Source organism: Etheostoma spectabile, chromosome 2, assembly GCF_008692095.1.
Source record: "Etheostoma spectabile isolate EspeVRDwgs_2016 chromosome 2, UIUC_Espe_1.0, whole genome shotgun sequence".
Classification (NCBI taxonomy): Eukaryota; Metazoa; Chordata; class Actinopteri; order Perciformes; family Percidae; genus Etheostoma; species Etheostoma spectabile.
Window position 1 is genome coordinate 31258336 of NC_045734.1, and position 21254 is coordinate 31279589.

A 21254-nucleotide genomic window follows, 5' to 3' on the forward strand; every position below is an offset into this window, starting at 1 on the left:
GGGGGGGGGGTCCTTACCGAAGGCGTTCTTGGCGATGATGGGCTCGGACTCCAGCGGGTCCCCGATGCCGTACTTGTTGACCCCGCGGACCCTGAAGATGTACTCGTTGCCCGGGATGAGTCGGGGCACGTTGACGATGCAGTCCACCAGCTTCTCCGAGACGATGGACCACATGACCCTGCTCGTCTCCCTCTTCTCCACGATGTAGTGCGTTACCATGGCGCCGCCCTCGTCGGCCGGAGGGGACCACATGATGGTGATGTTGTTGGCGGTCACCTTCTTGAACTGGATCTCTCCAGCAGGGGGGCCGGACTTGTCTAGATAAGAGGGAGGACACATTCATGTAGGTCAGGGTCCTTACGTTATACAAAATATAATATCACGACCTGGGAGATGAATAACATCCCAGAGTCCGGTCTAGACCTGCTCTTTATGAAAGACCTGGGAGATGAATAACATCCCAGAGTCCGGTCTAGACCTGCTCTTTATGGAAAGACCTGGGAGATAAATAACACCCCAGAGTCCTGGTCTAGACCTGCTCTTTATGGAAAGACCTGGGAGATAACTGTGATTTGGGGCTACATATATAAAATGATATTGAGGATGTGAGTACCTTGAATGAGCAGCCTGACTGTGGCACATGCGGTTCCCAGGGAGTTCTTCACCCGGACCTCGTACAGCCCAGAGTTCAGCCGGGTGGTGTCCTTCAGGAACAAGCTGGTGGACTCAAACGTGTGTTTGAAGGCGAGCTGGGCGCTGGGCTGCAGCTCCCTGCCGTCCTTGAACCACTCGATGGTGGGAGCCGGTTTGGCCGTGATGTTGAACCTGAGCTCCACGTTAGACTCAGCCCGGTACTTCACCTCGCTGAAGTACTCCTGAGGTATTTCAATCTCTGGTGCACCTGGAGGACAAAAGAAGCAAGGGACGTCAAATTCTGATGCATATATGTTTCATACAGGAAATAATGGGTTGGAAAACAGAACAGAGAAAATCAAAAGTGTATTTCCACTATGTGATAGCCAGTATCCCAAAATAACGTGTCAAAAATATAACATATGAGACATATCTGAGCTAATGTGCTAAAGTGACTAAAGCAGAGTAGAACATTGCATTGCAAACCCAAAATAAAAAGCAATCAATCCTTAAATTTGATGGCATTTGTTGCCTAGTGAATTGAATTAAATGCACAGTTTGAAATCCACAAAGTAGACGTACCGTAGGTGTCCACGCAGGTGGCTGGTCCCGCGGTTATGGACGGGCTACTAACGGAGCCCACGGCGTTCCTCGCCAAGACTCGGAACTCGTAGGACTGGTCCTGGGTGAGGCCGGTCACGGCAAAGCGGGTGTCGGTGACGTTGGTGAGGTTAGCCTTGGACCACTTAGCACTAGCGCCCTCTCTCTTCTCGATGATGTAGCCCGTGATCGGGGAGCCGCCGTCGTAGTTGGGCCTGTGCCACGCCAGGCTGATGGTGTTCTTGGTGATGTCACTGATACGCAGGTCGATGGGGGGCTCTGCAGGAACAGGCACGGAGGACTTATCATTAGAAACCTCTCGCTAAGAGACATTAGTGATATCACCAGAGATCGTCAGACATAGCTGATGTCTTGTATGAATGTCTCTGTCCTTATGTGCTGAAACTGTATTTTTGTTTTAGTTGTCCCAATTTGTCTCGTCCATATTGATGTCCTGTACAAATGTCTGTCCTGACGTGCTGTATCCATGTTCAATGTCTTATGTTTCTGCAGAACAGGAACCTGCTGAAAACCAGTTTTTAGACTGAGTCAGGCCCGTTTAACCCTCGTGTTGCCCTCGGATCAAATTTGACTGGTTTACTAAAACTTTCTATATCAGAAAGAACGTTAAAAAAGGGACAAATGTTGAAAAAATCTACAAAAACATTTGTTTTTTACGCTGAAAAAGTGTCCCAAAAAATTGCAAAGAGTGACAAAAAAACTAAAAAACACTGGAAAAATGGACAAATAAATTGTTTTGTAAAAAATGGACTAAAACATAATAAAAAAGTAAAAAAAGTGACAAAAAATAGGAATAAAATTGACATAAACATTGGGAAAAGTGTAGAAAAAGAACAACAAAATTGTTGGAATTTCAACTCTGAAAATTGCAGGTTGACGGGAAGACGACACAAGGGTTACATTTGCAATATCCCTTCCTAACTTTCCTACATAAGAAATATGAATGAATGAAATCAACACCTAGAGAATTTCATGGCAAAATCTACTTTTCCTTGACTTTTACAGAACGGTTTGCCACTCACCGCAGGCGTCGATCGCCAGAACTGCATCGGAGGTCTTGCTGAAGGGACTGATTCCAGCCGCGTTCTCTGCCGCCACCTTGAACTCATAGATGAGTCCGGCGTTGATGCTGGTGACCTTGAAGTGTGTGGCGCGGATCACCGTTTTGTTGACTCTCTGCCAAAGGATGCTGTTCCGGTCTTTCATCTGGAGATGGTAGCCAAACACGTGGCTGCCGCCGTCCGACTTTGGCTCCTTCCAGGCCACGGTGACGGTCTCCCGGGTCACGTTGGTGATCTCCGGAGTCGACGGGGCTTCAGGAATAGCTGGCGGGTAGAAAGTCAAAGTTGATGCGTGTTAATATGTTCATCCTTAGACAGTAAAGTAATAATAATGTGAAGATAACCATTGTGTTGTCCTCCTGGGTCAAAAACGAACAAAAATTAGAATATTTTGTCAGTTTTTTAGACTTTAAGTTTTCACTACCACTAGTTTTACTACTTTTTGGAATTCATGGTCAATAACCCTCATTTATATAGAATTATACCCAATATTTGAATGAAAAAAGCAAAAATCATGAATTATTTTGACTAATAGTTAAGATCAGAGGAATGAGAGTGAGCCAAAGAAACCCATATTTCAGATTTTTTAAAGGGGTCAAATTTGACCCGAGGACAATGGGAGGGTTAAAAGAAAGAATTAAAACAAAGACGACTCACTGTAAGGAAGATTGACAGCGACAGTCGGAGAGTCGATGTGCTCACTGATTCCATATCTGTTCTCAGCCCTGATTCTGAACTGGTACTCGAGGCCTGTGGTCAGCTTCATGATCTTCATGGTGCAGCGGGCCACAGCCGATGAAACATCCATCCAGTTTGCATTGGTTGTCTCTCTCTTCTGGATGATGTAGTTGGTGATGGGGCTGCCACCATCATATGTCGGTGGGAGCCAGTTCAGGCTCACGCTGTCCTCTGTGACGTCAAAGAGTTCCACAGGTCCAACTGGGGCACTGGGGCGGTCCAGAACCATAATGTTCAAAAAGGATTTGGTGGTTCCGTTGGAGTTGGAGGCGGTGATGTCGTAGCGTCCTGTGTCTCCAGCAATGCTCTCGCGCAAAATGATCTTGATGCTGTCAGGGGTGACTTCGGAGTTGAACCTCATCGTTGACTTCAGCAGCACGTCATCCTTGGACAGGGAGACTTTAGGCAAAGGCCGGCCGCTCAGAGGAATCTCACACTTGAGCGTGGAGCCGGCTCTCACATACACGGTGTTGTGGGGGAAGTCCTTCATGTCGATCTCAGGAGATTCTGGAGCAGAAAAGGCAAACCGAGATATAGAAGGGGAAATTAGTTGGAATGTAATTTTACTTTCTGGTGTTATGCAGAAATGGATATTGGCATATTCTGTTTTAGTCTTCACTAGTCACATTGTTGAATCTGATCAATCTGATCTGTAACTTACCAAACTGGTCTTTGACCACTACTGGGGTTAGCATTTCCTTAACATCACTGAAGCCAGCGTGGTTCTCTGCTCTGACTCTGAAGAAGTACTCAGCGTTCTCCCTCAGACCAGACACCGTCAGGTGTACGAACTTGGTTACACCACATTTAACCCACTTCTCCTGCCCGTTCTCCAGAGCCTCCACCAGGTACCCAGTAATTCTGCTGCCTCCGTCATGTTCTGGTTTAGCCCAGGCCAGCGAGACGCTCTCCTTGGTCACATCCGTCACACCCAGCTTGGGTGGTGGGCTTGGTTTTTCTTGATAAGGAGGGCAAAAATGTGTTTTACCTTAGTAATCATGTATTATCTTTGGCATTACAATAAGAATCTATCATGTTAAAGATTTAAAATTCCATACCTGTGATCTTGGTTCCTACTGTGGTCTCAGCAGAAACCCCAACACCGTACTCATTCTCGCCCGTCACTCTGAAGTAGTAGACTTCTCCCTCCTGCACGTCTGTGACCTTGTAAGTCATTCTGTGGCATGTGTCGGTCAACCTGGTCCAGCCTTTCTTGCTGGCCTCACGGATATCAATAAGGTAGTTCTTGACTGGTCCTCCGCCCTCATTGTCAGGAGTGTCCCAGGTTATGGTAGCAGAGGTCCTCGTCACGTCCTTGACCTCTATACGGGCAGGAGGTCCAGGGGAATCCAAAACTCGAACATTGAGTGTCGCGGAGGTTGTTCCAACTACGCTAGACAAGGTGATGGTGTATTTTCCAGAGTCGTCGCGAGTTGCTTTCTCCACGGTGATAGACGTGAAGGTGTCTGTGGTTTCAATGGCAGCACGAACTCTAAGGTCAACATCAGGCTTAGACCACGTAACACTGGGGATGGGTTTGCCTCTGAAGGGCACGGTCATGGTAAATGAGCTTCCATCCTTCACAATAAGAGTCTTCCTCATCTCATTGCTGATGTCAAAGACCGGTTCTTCCTCTCTTTCTTTGGCGATTTGTTTGTCTGTCTCAGGACTGGGCTCACTGACTCCAATCTTGTTAATGGACTTGACAACAAACACGTATTCAGCACCAGGTGTCAATTTAACCACTGTAAACTCTGTGTTTTTGGTATTCTGGACTCCAACAATCCATTCATCATCTAAAGTATTCCTGTATTCAACTCTGTAACCAGTAACAGGTGCTCCACCATCAAATAATGGCTTGTTCCATGACAGGGTGACTGTGGTCTTTGTAGAGTCGATGATCTTAGGCTTAGCAGGAGGTGAAGGCAGGAACTGTGGGTCTTCAGCCTTGGTGAGTGGGCAAGGGATGCTGGGAGCACTAAGGCCAGCAGCGTTCTCTGCAAAAACTCTGTATTCATACTCGCTGCCTTCACGAAGGTGTGAAGCCTTGACTCTGAGATCATAAACCGGTTTCTTGTTGACACGGCACCAGCGAAGGCCAGTCTTCTCTCGCTTCTCAATGACATAGCCGGAGATACTGCTGCCACCATCAGACGTTGGTCTTTCCCAACAGATGGTCATTGCCTCACCTGTAACTGAGGTGACCTGAACATTAGTGGGTGATGCAGGCACAGTGAATGGATCCAAGGCCTTTACTGGCTCACTCTCCAGAGCCTCGCCCTCCCCATATTTGTTGACTCCCCTGACTCTGAAGATGTACTCATTTCCTTTGAGCAGTTTGGTTACTTTACAGGTGGTTGCCTTCATGTCACCATAGACAAGAGTCCAGGCGAGGCGACTGGTCTCGCGTTTCTCAACAATGTAGTGCATGATTTCAGCACCACCGTTCTCTTGAGGTGGACCCCACGTTATGGTGCATTTCTCAGCTGTGAGGCCAGTCACTGTCATTGGTCCTGAGGAAGGTCCAGGTCGGTCCAGAACTTTACAGTTGACAGCCACAGATCTAGTTCCTGCCACATTGTGCAGGGTCAGGACATACTGGCCAGAGTCCCTCCTGATGGCATCTCTGACAATAAATGTGGTTGTAAAGTTGGTGGAGTGGATTTCATACCTGGCCTTTGCCTCAATCTCCTTTCCATCCTTTGACCATGAGACAACTGGGAGTGGACGGCCTGTGATTTCAGCATCAATTTGAATGACTTCTCCAGCCTTAACAACAACCAGCTGTCTGAACTTGTCTTCCATGATAATAGATGGAGGGTCTACATCATCCTTGACTGTGACAGGACCAGTGCTCTTTGATGGAGCACTCAATAGCTCTGCAGAATTCTTAGCAATGACATGGAAGTCATATTGGACATCTTCTGTGAGGCCTGTGACATCAAAGTAAGTGTCTTGCAGGTTGGTGAAGTTGCATTTCAGCCAGCGGCCATCAGGAAGTTCTTTACGCTCAACAATATAGCCAGTTATCTTTACTCCGCCATCATATTCTGGCTTATCCCAGTAGAGGGAAACTGAAGTCCTGGTAATGTTGGTGACTCTAAGGTTATGTGGAGATTCACATGGATCCCTAGCTGCCACAGGGTCACTGGCCTTAGTGCATGGACCAATTCCAGCAATATTCTCAGCATAGACTCTGAACTGATACATCAGTCCTTCTTCAATGCCTGTCATCTTAAACTGGTTCTCAGCCAGCAGACCTCTGTTGACCTTGGTCCACAGGATGCTGCTTTGGTCTTTGCATTCAATGTGGTAACCAATTACAGGGCTGCCACCATCACTGGCAGGTCTGCCCCATACCACGAGCATGCCGTACTTGGTGGCATGGGAAACATGGACGTTGGTAGGTGGGCCAGGAGGCTCGAAGGGATACTGAGCAATAACAGGAGTAGAGTCAATGGCTGAACTCTTGCCATAACGGTTCTCAGCTGCAACACGGAACTGATACTCTGTTCCCTGATTGAGACGGGACACCTTGATTGATGTCCTGGCTACTGTCGCTGAGACAATCTGCCATGAGGTTGTGGTAGTGTCTCTTTTCTCCACCACATAGTTATTAATTTGACATCCACCGGTGTAGGTTGGAGGATCCCAGGACAGTGTGATGAAGTCAGCGCTCACCTCATCCATCCTAATGTTGCTGGGTGGGCCAGGTTTGTCAAGGATTACAACGTGGACTACAGCTGTCTTGGTGGCAAGCGAGTTTGTCAGAGTAATCTCATAATTTCCTTTATCCTCCTTGACTGCTTCCTTGATGACAATCTTGGATGAGGTCTTTGAAGTAAGAACATTGACCCTGGTCGTCTGCTTCAGCGCCTGGCCGTCCTTCTTCCAGGATACTTCAGGCTGAGGTCTGCCTTTGATGGGAACATCAATCTTCAGGTCATCTCCGGCTTTAACACTGTATGTGTCGTACAACAGGTTGATGGTGGGTTCCACTGTGATGTCTTTCACCACCACAGGGGTAGCCAGAGGCTTGGCATCACTCTTGCCCTTATCGTTCACTGCAAACACCCTGAAGGAGTATTCCTCTCCACTTGTGAGTCCATCAATTGTAGCTTCCAGTGCTTTGACTTCACTGCAAACAGTCCATTTGTCATCTCCCTTGGGCTGCATCTCCACAACAAAGTTTGTTATCTTGCTGCCTCCATCATGATCCGGTTTCTCCCAGGAAAGAGTGACAGTGTGACGAGTCACATCAACCAGGAGAACCTTTCCAGGAGGCAAAGGAGCCTCGGCCACTTTGACTTGATCCGTGGAGGCAGGCAGACCTACTCCCAGCTCATTCACAGCCAACACACGGAAATAATACCGGCCTCCTTCCTGCAGGTCAGAGATAATGTACGAGTTCCTCACACAGTTTGTGCAAACACTCGTGAAAGCCATTCTCTTTTGCTCTCTCTGCTCCACAATATAGTGTGATATCTTAGCCCCGCCGTCTATTAGAGGAGGCTCCCAGGAGAGAGAGACAGAACTTCTCTTCACATCCTTAACTACAAGGTTGGTAGGTGTGCTGGGGGAGTCCAGAACTCTAACATTGATGAAGGCTGATTTGGAGCCACTGAGGTTCTCAAGGGTCAGTACATATTTGCCAGTGTCAAATCTATCGACGTTCTCAATCACCAGCATTGTGTAAGAGCTTGTGACTTCAATTTGGGCACGCTCATTCAAAGTGCCATCAGCCTTAGACCATCTGACCTCAGGCTCGGGCTTTCCTCTGATTGTCACAAACAGACGCAAGTTGGCAGAGGCACGGACATTGACCATCTTCCTCAGGTCAGCATCTAGTTCAATTTCAGGAGCCTCCAGCTTCTCCGCAGCAATCACAGAACCAGGTAAGTCCACATGCTCTCCTACTCCCTCACAATTAATGGCAAAGATGCGGAAGTTGTACTCTGCATTCTCCTTTAGATGCTTTACTGTATATTGGGTGGCCTGAACACCACTTGGTGGTGTGCAAGTGATCCATTCATCATCTGTTGCCTCCTTCCTTTCAACAGCATATCCGCTGATCTGTGCGCCGCCATCATAGATAGGCCTGGACCAGGACAGAGAGACTGTGGTGCTTGAATGGCCAGTGACTTTAGGGTTATTAGGAGGTCCTGGTGGGTAAATGGCATCACAGGCCTTGATGTATTCAGTTGGTGCACTTGGCTTTCCCACACCAGCAGCATTTTCAGCTGAGATCCTGAATTCATAAGAGTGGCCCTCTGTGAGGCCAGTGCATCTGAATCTCAGGTCATTCAGCCTCTTCTTGTTGCATTTAGTCCATCTGATGCCATCCTTATCACGTTTTTCAAGGACATACCCTTCAATCTCAGCTCCTCCGTTATGCTCTGGTCTCTCCCATGTAAGCACTATGGAGTCCCTGGTGATGGCGCTTGTCTCTGGGGTGGAGGGTGCACTGGGAGTGGTGAAGGGGTTACGAGCAATAACAGGATCAGATTCCAAAGGCTCACCAACGCCATATTTATTCACAGCAGTGACTCGGAAGATGTATTCATTGCCAGGAAGCAGTTTTGTGATTTTGTAGCTGATGGCCTGGATCTTGGGCTCAACAACGGTCCATGACAAACGACTGGTCTCTCTCTTCTCAATGACGTAGTGAGAGATGCTGGCTCCACCATCGTGTGAGGGATGGTTCCAGTGCAGATAACATTTTTCAGCTGTGACACCTTTAACTTCAAGTGGGCCATCCGGTGGACCAGGTCTATCCAGAACTTTAACATTAACTGGGATCATCTTGACTCCTCCCACATTGACAAGTTTGAGAACAAAGTGGCCACCGTCCACTCTGATGCATTCCTTGACTGTCAGGACAGTACGTGTGATTGTGGTCTTGACCTCCATTCTTGGTGTGGTTTTGTCAATCTCCTTTCCATCCTTTATCCAGGTGACTTCAGGCAGTGGCTTGCCAGTGAAGTCAGCATCAATGACAAATGTCTCACCAGCACTAACAACAGTCATATCTTTGAATTTAGCATCCATGGTGACCTCTGGAGCCTCAATTTCATCTTTAGCAGTAATTTCTCCTGTGCTCTGAGAAGGACGGCTGGAAATGCCTGCAGCGTTCCTGGCAATGACTCTGAACTCGTAAACACAGTCCTCAGTAAGGCCGGTGAGTGTGAACTGGGTATCAATGATGTTGGTGAAGGTGGCCTTCATCCAGCGGGTATCTGGGTGCTTCCTCCTTTCGATCAGATAGCCAGTAATTGCACTGCCTCCATCATACTGAGGCCTGGTCCACTGAAGTGTAACTTGATTTCTGGTAATTTGAATGGCCTCTGGAGTGCCTGGTGGGTCACAGGGGTCCCTGGCTACAGTGCTTTCAGAGACCTTGCTTGCTGGGCTGAGTCCAGCGATGTTCTCAGCATAAACTTTGAATTCATACTCAATACCTTCTTCCAGCTCTGTAGTCTTGAAACGTGTGTCTGGGATTAGAAGTTTGTTGAGTTTAGTCCACAGGAGGCTGTTCTTCTCCTTTCTCTCAAGGTGATAGCCCAGGACGGGGCTGCCACCATTGTTGGTTGGAGGTTTCCACTCAACAACCATATTATCCTTGGTTGCAGCAGAAATAAATGGTGTTTCTGGGGCAGCAGGCACAGTGAATGGATACTGAGCAATAGCAGTGGGAGAGACAATGGCAGAACTCTTTCCATATCTGTTCTCAGCAGACACTCTGAATTGATACTCAGTTCCAGTCTTCAAGTTGCTGACTTTGATGGTTGTCCTGGCAATAGTGGCAGACACAATCTGCCATGCTGTTGTGGTGGTGTCTCTCTTCTCCACAATGTAGTTGTTGATCTGACAACCCCCAGTGTACTGTGGTGGCTCCCAGGAGAGAGTGACATGATTAGAGCTAACTTCCTCAATCTTCACAGGGCCTGTGGGTGGACCAGGCTTTTCTAGAATAATGACAGTGATCTCCTCTGTAGCTGTTCCAATACTGCTGGTGGCTGTTATGGTGTATTTACCAGAGTCTTCCCTATTTGCATCCTTGATGCACAGCTTAGTAGAAGATGCTGTGCTTAACACATTCAGCCTGGTTGTCTCCTTAAGAGCATGTCCATCTTTCTTCCATTCAACCGTGGGAACAGGACGTCCAATGACTGGAATCTCCATCTTCAGATCCTCACCTGCCTGTAAACTGTATGTGTTGAACGTCATCTTGAATCTGGGCTTAATAGTTAAATCTTTAGCCGTGACTGGTGCAGCCAGAGGCCTTGGGTCACTCTTGCCCTTCTCATTGAAAGCTGACACTCTAAACAGGTACTCATGGCCTGCACTTAGGCCTGTGACAGAGCCCTCACAAGTTTTGGTTGTAGCAGCTACCACCCATTCTTCCGAACCCACAGGCTGCATCTCAATGTAATAGCCCATGATTCTGCTGCCTCCATCATGGTCTGGCTTCTCCCAGGAGAAGGAAGCAGAGGTTTTGGTCACTTCAGTCAAAGTGACCTTACCCACTGACAGAGGAGGTTCAGAGGTCTTAACTGGGTCTTCGGTCTCAACTCCCTGTCCCACGCCAAACTCATTCTCAGCCAAGACTCTGAAATAGTAGATGATTCCCTCAGTGAGGCCAGTGATACGGTAGCTTGTCTTTGTGCACTTGTTGTCCACGTTAGAGTAAACTATCCTGGTAGACTCTCGCTTTTCAACAAGGTAATTTTTGATCCTTGCACCACCATCAATAAGAGGAGGCTCCCAGGTCAGAGTGACACTTTCTCTCTTAATGTCTTTTACGGTTAGATTCAGAGGGGCCCCTGGAGTGTCCAGAACTCTAACCGAGACAAAGGCTGATTTGCTGCCAGCGCTATTTTCCAAGTTGAGAATGTATTTTCCAGCATCATATTTGTCACAGATGTCAACCGAGAGCTGTGTGTAATCTTCACCAGTGTCAATCTGAACTTTACTGGGCAGTGCTCCGTCCTCCTTGGCCCAGCTGATCTCAGGAGTAGGACGGCCCTTGAATGGAACGGAGATTCTCATTGAGCCTCCTGCACGGACAACTATTCCCTTTCTGAGCTCTGAATCCAGAATCACTTCTGGAGGTTCAATCTTATCGAGGGGTTTCACGACTCCCTCAACCTCGGTAGCCTCGCCAACACCCAGCTTATTGATAGCACATATGCGCACCTTGTATTCCTGGTGCTCTATCAACTTGGTGATGGTAAACTTGGTAGCATTAACTCCGGAGGGTGGGGTGCACATGCTCCACTCCTCTTCATCAGCCTTAGTAATTTCCACAGCGTATCCTTGAATCTCACAACCACCATCATAGATAGGCCGGTGCCAGGCCACACTGACGGTGTCTTTAGTAGTGTCGACCACATGGGCATTGGTGGGACATCCCGGTTCAAAGGAGGGATCACAGGCTTTGAGGTACGGTGTAGGTGGGCTTGGCTGACCCACTCCAGCTGCATTCTCAGCAGATAGCCTGAATTCATATTCATGGTCCTCAGTCAGACCTGTTACTCTGAAACGCAAGTCTGTCACTCTACGTTTGTTGCACTTGGTCCACCTCACTCCAGCTCTGTCTCTCTTCTCAACAATGTAACCAACAATCTCACTGCCCCCATTGGATTCAGGGCGGTTCCAGCAGACAGTCATGGAGTCCCTGGTAATGTTAGTGATCTCAAGCTCCTGAGGAGAGCTAGGGGGAACATAAGGATTTCTCATGATAACTGGAGCGGATTCAAGAGGCTCGCCCACGCCATATTTGTTGACAGCCATGATTCTGAAGATGTACTCATTGCCCTTCAACAGCTTGGTAACCTTGAACATGGTAGCTCCACAGTCACTTGACACAACTGTCCATGCCAGGCGGCTGGTTTCTCTCTTCTGAATGACATAGTGAGAAATGCTAGCTCCTCCATCGTGCCTGGGGGGCAGCCATGACAGTGAGCACTTCTCCTCAGTGACATTGCTGACAGTAAGGGGTCCCTCTGAGGGACCTGGTCTGTCCAGGACTTTCACACTGAATGGAACAGTCTTACTTCCAGCCACATTAGTAAGAACCAGTGTGTACTGTCCACCGTCCACTCTGATGGCATCCTTCACAAGGAGCAAAGCCTTGAAATCAGTGTTTTTCAGCTCAGCTCTGGCTGAGTTTTCAACTTCAACATTTCCCTTGAACCACTGAGCTGTGGGGATGGGCTTTCCTTCCACACTGGCCTCCAGATTGAAAGTCTCTCCGGCATTGATAACAATGGTCTGGTTGTACATAGGATCTGTCTCACACTTAGGTGGTTCAATTTCATCCTTGGCTGTGATGGATCCTGTGCCTTCAGAGGGCTTGCTGACAGCACCAGCTCCATTCCTTGCAATTACTCTGAAATCATATTTACTGTCTTCCACTAGGCCTGTAACTGTGAATTCATGTTCAATGACATTTGCAAAGCTGGCTTTCATCCACTTTCCTTCAGGAAGGTCACGTTTCTCCACTACATAGCCAGTAATTAAGCTTCCACCATCATACTCCGGAGGGGTCCACTTCAGCTTCACTGAGTGCCTAGTTACAATTAAAGCCTCAGGACGGCCAGGGGGGTAACATGGGTCACGGGCTACATACCCCTCAGAAACTTTGCTACATTTTCCAATGCCAACTATATTTTCAGCATAGACTCTGTACTCATATTCAATGCCTTCCTCAAGAGGAGTAGATTTGAACCTGCAGTCTTGGATGAGCATTTTGTTGATCTTGGTCCAGAGGATACTGTTCTTCTCCTTTCTCTCCAGATGGTAGCCCAAGATGGCACTGCCTCCATCAGATGGGGGCTTGTGCCACTCAACCACCATATAGTCTTTAGAGTACAGAGACACAAATGGTGTTCCTGGTGGGCCAGGCTCCTGGAACGGATACTGTGCCACAACAGGCTCTGAATCAATTGCATAACTCTTTCCATATCTGTTCTCAGCATAGATTCTGAACTGGTATTCACTGCCTGTCTTCAGATTGGCCACTTTTAGCGTTGTTCTGGCCACAGTGGCAGATATGACCACCCAGTTGGTTGTGGTTGTGTCTCTCTTCTCAACCACATAGTTGGAGATAGGGCAGCCACCTGTATATGTAGGAGGCTCCCAGTTAAGAGTCATACTCTCAGCACTGACATCCTCAAATTTGACAGGGCCTGTTGGTGGGCCTGGTTTGTCCAGGGTAATAACCTCAATAGTTGCATCTTTGGAACCCAGGGTATTGGCAATATTGATGCTGTACATTCCTCCATCCTCTTTGGTAGCATCCTTTATGGTGAGAGTGGTAAGACGTGGTGAGTCTGTGACATTGACTCTGGTTGTCTGCTTCAGGGCGGCTCCGTCCTTGGTCCAAGTGATGGTTGGCTTTGGATGACCAGCAATTGGGACTTCTATCTTTAGGTCATATCCTACCTGGACATGGTATGTGCTCACTTTGGGTCTAACAGCAGGCTCAATCACAAGGTCCTTAGTTACAACAGTGTGAGCCAATTGTCTGGGGTCACTTTTACCCTTGTCATTTACAGCAACAACTCTGAACTGGTACTCCTCTCCCTTGAGTAGGTTAGTCACTACAGTCTCCAGTGCCTTCCCACTGGCACACAGAGACCAAGCTTCACTGTCTTTAGGTGCCAGTTCGACTTCGTAGTAACTGATCCTACTGCCGCCGTCATGCTCAGGCTTCTCCCAGCTGAGAGTTACAGTGGTCGAAGTGACGTCCACAACACTAACTTTACCAGGTGGCTGAGGCTTCTCAGATATCTTTATTGGTTCTAAGGTTTTGGCAGGGAGACCCACGCCATATTCATTCTCAGCCAGGACTCTGAAGAAGAAGATTCCACCCTCTGGTAGAGGCTCAACTTTCCATGACATCTTGTTGCAGGTAGTGATGGGAGAATAAACCTTTCTAGTGCTCTCACGCTTCTCAACGATATAATGCTTTATCCTTGAGCCGCCATCAAGAAGTGGAGGCTCCCATGTGAGAGTGACAGAGTTCTTGGTAATCTCCTTCACAATGAAGTTAGCTGGTGGACTAGGTGAGTCCAGGACTCTGACACTGATGAAGACAGACTTTACTCCGCTGGCATTTTCTGCAGTCAGGGTGTACTTTCCTGTGTCAAATCTGTCCACATTTTCAATGACAAGTGAAGCATAGCTGCCTGTATTATCAATCTGGGCAGTCTCCTTAATCTCACCCTCAGCCTTGCCCCATTTCACCTCAGGAGCTGGACGACCTCTCACAGGAACAAACAGCCTGAGAGTGCTTGCTGCTCTAATGTTGATCATCTTTCTCATTTCCGCATCAAGGTCAAGATCAGGAGCCTCAAGCTTCTCCTCCAGAAGAATCTTCCCTGCAATATCAGCATGCTCACCAACACCAACTTTGTTGATGGCGAACACTCTGAATTGGTATTCATGCTTCTCCAGAAGCTTTGTCACTGTAAACTTGGTGTCTGTGATTCCAGTTGGGGGAGTACATATAAACCACTCATCAGATGCTACATCACAGGCCTCAACAATGTAAGCCTGGATCTCACAGCCACCATCATAGATGGGTTTGCCCCATGTCAGGGAAACAGTGGACCTAGACGTGTCCACTACCTTGGGGTTGTTTGGGGGGCCTGCTTTGAAGATAGGATCCAATGCTTTGTAGTACACTGTTGGTGCACTAGGTTTGCCAACACCGGCAGCATTTTCAGCAGAGACTCTGAATTCATAGCTGTGGTTTTCTAGGAGCCCTGTCACTCTGAAACGCAGCTCACTCACTGTGCGCTTGTTGCACCTAGTCCATCTCACACCATCTTTGTCACGTTTCTCAACAACGTATCCCTGGATGGGACTGCCACCATCATTAGTTGGTCTCTCCCAGGTCACGACCATGGACTCTTTGGTGATTGTGGAGATTTCCACCTCAGTTGGAGCGTCCGCAGTGACAAATTGATTTCTGGCAATCATAGGCTCGGATTCTAGAGGCTCACCAACTCCATATTTGTTGACTGGAATCACTCTGAAGATATACTCATTGCCAGGAAGTAGTTTTGTGATCTTCAGATTCAGGGTCTGAACCTTTTGTTCAACTACAGTCCAAACCAGTCGGCTGGTTTCCCTCCTCTCAACAATGTAATGGGACACATCGCTGCCTCCATCTTGCAAGGGAGATTTCCAAGCAATGGAGCATTTCTCACTGGTGATCCCATAGATAGAGATAGGACCGTCGGGGGGACCTGGTCTGTCCAGGACCTTGACATTAATGTTGACAGATTTCTCTCCTCCAACATTCTTTACCAGCAAAGTGTACTGACCTCCATCAACACGGATAGCTTCTTTAACAACTACACAAGCTGTAAAGTCTGTGTTCTTAAGCTCCAGGCGAGCTGCTTCAGAAATTTCTTTGCCCTCCTTTATCCAGTGTATTGTGGGCACAGGCTTCCCAGAGACAGCAGCCTCGAGCTTGAATGTCTCTCCAGCATTTACCACCACAGCCTGGGAGTACTTAGCTTCTATGTCAATCTTGGGTGGATCCACCTCGTCCTTGGCAGTGATGGCTCCAGTAGAATCAGAAGGCTGGCTGAAGACACCTGCTGCATTCCTGGCGATAACACGGAACTCATAAATTTGATCTTCAGTAAGTCCTGTGACAACAAATACGGTCTCAATGACGTTGGCAAAACTGGCCTTCATCCAGCGGCCAGCTCCCTCTTTCTTCTCAACCACATAGCCTGTGATCTTAATGCCGGCATCATACTCTGGTTTGGTCCATCTGAGTGTCACTTGGTTTCTTGTCACTATGACAGCCTCTGGTTTCCCTGGTCTGTCACAAGGATCTCTGGCCACTTGCATTTCAGTCAGTTTGCTGGCTTTGCTCAGGCCAACGATGTTCTCAGCATAAACTCTGAACTCATACTCAATACCCTCCTCAAGGCCAACAACCTTAAATCTGGTCTCTGGGATTATTTGTTTGTTCTGTTTTACCCACAGTATACTGTTTCTCTCTTTGAGCTCCAAGTGGTAGCCCATAATTTTGCTTCCACCGTCACTGCTGGGTTTCTCCCATACCACCACCATGCTCTCCTTGGTGGCTGACTGGACTACAACAGAACGTGGTTGGTGGGGCACCTCAAATGGATACTGAGCAACAATGGTTTCAGAGAGCAGGACTGAAGACTTGCCATATCTATTCTCTGCAGCAATCCTGAACTGATACTCAGTTCCAGTCCTCAGACGGGCTGCCTTGATGGTGGTTCTGGCCACGGTAGCTGACACAATCTGCCAGTTAGTGGTAGATGTGTCTCTCTTCTCAACAATGTAATTGTTAATGGTGCAACCACCGTCATACTCTGGTGGATTCCAGGACAGGACCACGCTGTCAGCAGTGACTTCATCCATCTTGATTGGGCCGGTTGGAGGACCGGGCTTATCTAGAACAACAACGCTGATGTCTGTAGATGCCTCTCCAACTGTGTTGATCAGTTTGATAGTGTATGTGCCCACATCATCTCTGCAAGCGTCCTTAATAACCAGGAGAAGGTTTTTGTCTGTGGCATCAGCATTAACTCTTGTTGTCTCCTTAAGAGCAATGCCATCTTTGAGCCAAGTTGCTGTAGCCTTGGGACAGGCGGAATATGGTACATCTATCTTCAGATCATCACCTGCTAGCACACTGTATGTGCTAAAAAGCAGTTTAAAGGTTGGAGAGATGACCAGGTCCTTAGCCACCACAGGGACACTAAGAAGACGTGGGTCACTAACTCCCTTTTCATTGGTGGCTGATATACGGAAAATGTACTCCTCTCCCTGTGTAAGGCCAGTTACAACAGCCTCATTGGTCTTTACAACCATGACCTGGATCCACTTATCACTGCCTTTACCCTGCATCTCCACATTATAGCCTGTGATTCTGCTCCCACCATCATGGTCAGGCTTTTCCCAGGTTAGTGTGACGCTGGAGCTGGTAACTTCATGAAGGGTCACTTTGCCTGGTGGTAGAGGCTTCTCTGACACTTTAATTGGTTCAACAGTCTCTACTGGGAGGCCAATGCCAAATTCATTTTCAGCCAGGATTCTAAATGAGTACATTTTTCCTTCCTCCAGGTCTCCAATTTTCCAACTGGACTTATGGCAGCTGGCACAGACAGTTGTGTAGGCCTTTCTGTGTGACTCACGCTTCTCCACAATGTAGTTGCGGACTCTGGAGCCACCATCAATGAGAGGAGCGTCCCAAACGAGTGAAACTGAATCTCTGGTGACCTCCTTGATAATCAGATTCTGAGGTGCTCCAGGACTATCTAGCACCCTGACATTGACAAAGGCTGTTTTGCTTCCTGAGGCATTCTCTACAGTCACTATGTATTTACCTGCATCAAACCTGTCAACATTGTCTACCTGAAGAGTGGTGAATGATGGGGTGATTTCAATGAGAGCTCGGTCTAGGGATTCGCCATGTTCTCTTGACCATTTAACTTCAGGTACAGGTCTGCCCTTAATAGGAACAAAGAGTCTGAGTGTGCTACAGGCTCTGAGGATGACCACCTTACGCAGCTCTGCTCCAAGTTCAATTTCTGGAGGAAGCAGTCTGTCTTCAGCCTTGGGGGTTCCAGGAACAGCAGCGGGCTCTCCCACTCCCTCACAATTAGTGGCACAGATGTTGATTTTGTAATCTTGGTTTTCCTTCAAGTTGGTAATAGTGAAGGAAGTGGCTGTCCATCCCTTCTTGGGAGTGTGTATTGTCCACTCATCCTCCTCAGGCAGGCAGGTCTCCACAATGTAACCAGTGATCTCAGAACCACCATCGTAGACAGGCTTGTTCCAGGCAAGGGTGATGGAAGACTTGGTTGTGTCCAGCACTCTGGGGTTCCCTGGAGGTCCAGGCTGGAAGATGGTGTCTACGGCTTTGTAGAATGGACTGGAAGGACTAGGCTGGCTTAGACCAGCATTATTTTCAGCGAAAACTCTGAATTCATACTCATGATCTGGTGTGAGGCCAGAGGCCTTGAAACGCAGGTCAGTTACAGTCCTCTTGTTACATTTTACCCAGCGCAGGCCAGTCTTATCCCTTCTCTCAATTATGTATGTGTTTATTCTGCTGCCTCCATCGTGTTCAGGGCGCTCCCAGCAGACCACCATGGAGTCTTTGGTAATGCTGGTGACTTCAGGCTGTGTTGGTGCGTCACTGACGACATAGGGGTTGGCACAGATGATCGCTTCAGACTCCAGGGGCTCACCCACGCCATACTTGTTTACAGCCATTACTCTAAAGATGTATTCATTGCCCTTTAGAAGCTTGGTAACCTTGAGCCTGTTTGCCTGAAGATCTGTAGCCACATTCGTCCATGCCAACCTACTGGTCTCTCGCCTCTGAATGATAAAGTACTCAATCTTGGCACCACCATCATGTGTTGGGTGCAGCCAGTTGAGAACACATTTCTCAGCAGTGACGTCAGTAACGGTGAGGGAGTCTGGTGGTCCAGGTCTGTCGAGCACCTTGACATTATAGGTAAACTTGGCAAATCCACCAGGATTGCTGGCGGTCAGAATGAAAACACCTCCGTCCCTCCTCAGGGAATCTTTGTTGATAAGCGTTGTGTGGAAATCAGTTGTCTTTATCTCTATCTTGGCTGTATCAACAAGCTCCTTTCCTTCCTTGGTCCATACCAAAGATGGTAGTGGCCGGCCAGTCACACTGGCCTCCAGCTTGAACACGTCTCCTGCCATGACAACAACATTGCTGCTGTAGGATGCATCCACATCAAGCTTGGGTTCTTCAATGTCATCTCTGCATGTGATGGCCTCTGATGTCGGGGATGGAGCACTAACAGCACCGGCGGAGTTTCTAGCAAACACTCGGAATTCATAAGTTGCGTCTTCGATCAGACCACTGACTGTGTAGATGGTTTCTAGGATGTTGTTGAAGTTGGCTTTGAGCCAGCGTCCATTGGGCATCTCTCTCCTCTCTACTGTGTAACCAGTGATGGAAAATCCGCCATCTCCCTCTGGTTTGGTCCATGACACTGTCACCTCATGTCTGGTGACATTCAGTGCCACAGGCCTACCTGGTGGGTCGACAGGGTCCAAAGCATACATGGTATCAGAGGGTTTGCTGGGTTTGCTGAGACCAGCCATGTTTTCAGCAATAACACGGTGTTCATATGCGATTCCATCAACAAGGCCTGTTGATTTGAAGATATTTCCGACAACAAGAGCCTTGCTGACTCTCTGCCACAGAATGCTGTTTTTCTCTTTTCTGTCCACATGATAGCCAAGGATGACACTGCCTCCGTCAGAGGAAGGCTCGTTCCAGCTCAGGGTCATTGCATCCTTGTTGAAAGATGTTACCACAGGAATGCCTGGCTGGCCTGGCACATCAAATGGATAGGCAGCCAACACTGGTTCAGAGATAATGCATGGTCCGATGCCATATCTGTTCTGGGCCTTGACACGGAATTGATATTGGGTTCCAGTGTTGAGTCGGGCTGCCTTGAATGTGGTGCGGATCACTGTAGCTGCCAACTCCATCCAGGAAGTACCAGTAGTCTCCCGCATCTCAACGATATAGTTGTTGATAGGTACACCTCCATCACTTTCTGGTGCTTCCCAGGACATAAGAACATAATCACATGAGACCTCTTCCAGCTTGATGGGACCAGTGGGAGGACCTGGAATGTCGTGGACCAGGACTGTGATCGTCTCAGTCACTGTACCCAGCATGTTCTTACCAGTCATTGAATACTGGCCTTCATCAGTCCTCTTGATCTCACCAATGTTGAGGATAGTAGATGTTGGTGTGGTTTCAATGTTGATTCGTTGTGTCTCCTTGATCCTTATGTCTCCCTTCTTCCAGGAAACGTCAGGTCTGGGTTTGCCAAGCACTGGAATCTCCACCTTGACACGGTCCCCTGCCTTGGCAATGACCGTCTTTTGGTACACTCCACGCAGGTCAAAGGAAGGAGCGGAAGTATGCTCTTTGATAATAGCTGGCCTGCTCTCACGAGGGTCGCTCCTGCCTGATGCGTTGACAGCCATTATGCGGAAGGTATATTCTGCACCCTCAATCAGATCGGTGACAGTGTAGTCCAGAGCCTTGATGGTGCCCATATGGACCCACTGCTCAGTGTCCTTCTTCTGGGCCTCAATGACATATCCGGTGATCAAGCTGCCACCATCATGCAGAGGCTTTGCCCATGCCAGGCTGGCGCTATCAGCTGTCACATCTGTAACATACAAGTTCTCTGGTGCAATGGGGGCCTGAGACACCCTGATTGGCTCAGGAGATTCAGCAGGCTCACCTACACCCAGGTCATTCTCAGCAGAGATACGGAAGTAGTAGTAAGCTCCCTCTTCAAGGTCTGTGAACTTGTAGGAACACTTCTGCCATGTAGTGGAAAGCACTGTGTAGGCCTTCTTGGTGGCCTCCCTCTTTTCAATAACATATCTGTGAATCTTTGAACCGCCATCGATTATGGGGATTTCCCACTGGAGGGTGATGCTGTTCTTAGTGATCTCCCTAGGCTGGACATTGACTGGTGGTCCTGGTGTGTCCAAAACCCTGACATTAACAAATCCGGTCTTTTTTCCAGCAACATTCTCAAGACACAGGTTGTACTTTCCGGCATCATATCTGGTGCAGTCAGGAATAACCAGCAGAGTGTAGGACTCTGTGGTGTCAATGTGTGCACGTGTTTTCAAGTTGGTATCATCTTTAGTCCAGGTTACATCTGGAACAGGACGTCCCCTAATTGGCACAAACAAACGGATTGAAGCACGGCACCTGACCACCAGGGTTCTCCTGAGTTCAGCATCCAGCTCAAAGTCTGGTAGCGTCTCCTGGTCCACCAGTTCCGTCACTTTCTCAACCTCTGCAGGCTCGCCAACTCCCTCAGAATTAACAGCGCTGACTCTGAAGTGGTACTTGCCCCCTTTTTGAAGTTTACCAATAACGTATTCAGTAGCTTTCAATGGATACTGTGTCTCCACCTCCCAGTCGTCAAGCCCTTCCTTTTTGTACTCAACAATATATCCATCTACTTCCAGACCACCATCATAGTGGGGTCGGCCCCAGACCATAGAAGCTGTGGTTTTTGTAGTTTCTGTAATTTTGACGTTGGATGGAGGACCAGGTGGATCTAATAAACAAGAAAAACAGGGGGTCAAAAAATGAATGCTTGATGTGTA

General features: G+C 48.1%; 1 protein-coding gene across 1 annotated transcript in view; it reads right to left on the reverse strand.

Moving 5' to 3' along the window:
- Positions 1-21254, reverse strand: part of LOC116702454 (titin) — a 155013-nt gene that overhangs the window by 56034 nt on the left and 77725 nt on the right. Inside the window, exons 68-74 of the mRNA XM_032536656.1 lie at positions 4112-21205; positions 3715-4011; positions 2973-3560; positions 2277-2579; positions 1216-1512; positions 614-901; positions 18-317 (exon numbers count right to left, since the gene is read on the reverse strand). Coding sequence (XP_032392547.1) covers positions 18-317; positions 614-901; positions 1216-1512; positions 2277-2579; positions 2973-3560; positions 3715-4011; positions 4112-21205 — 19167 coding nt within the window. The remainder of the gene's footprint in view (positions 1-17; positions 318-613; positions 902-1215; positions 1513-2276; positions 2580-2972; positions 3561-3714; positions 4012-4111; positions 21206-21254) is intronic.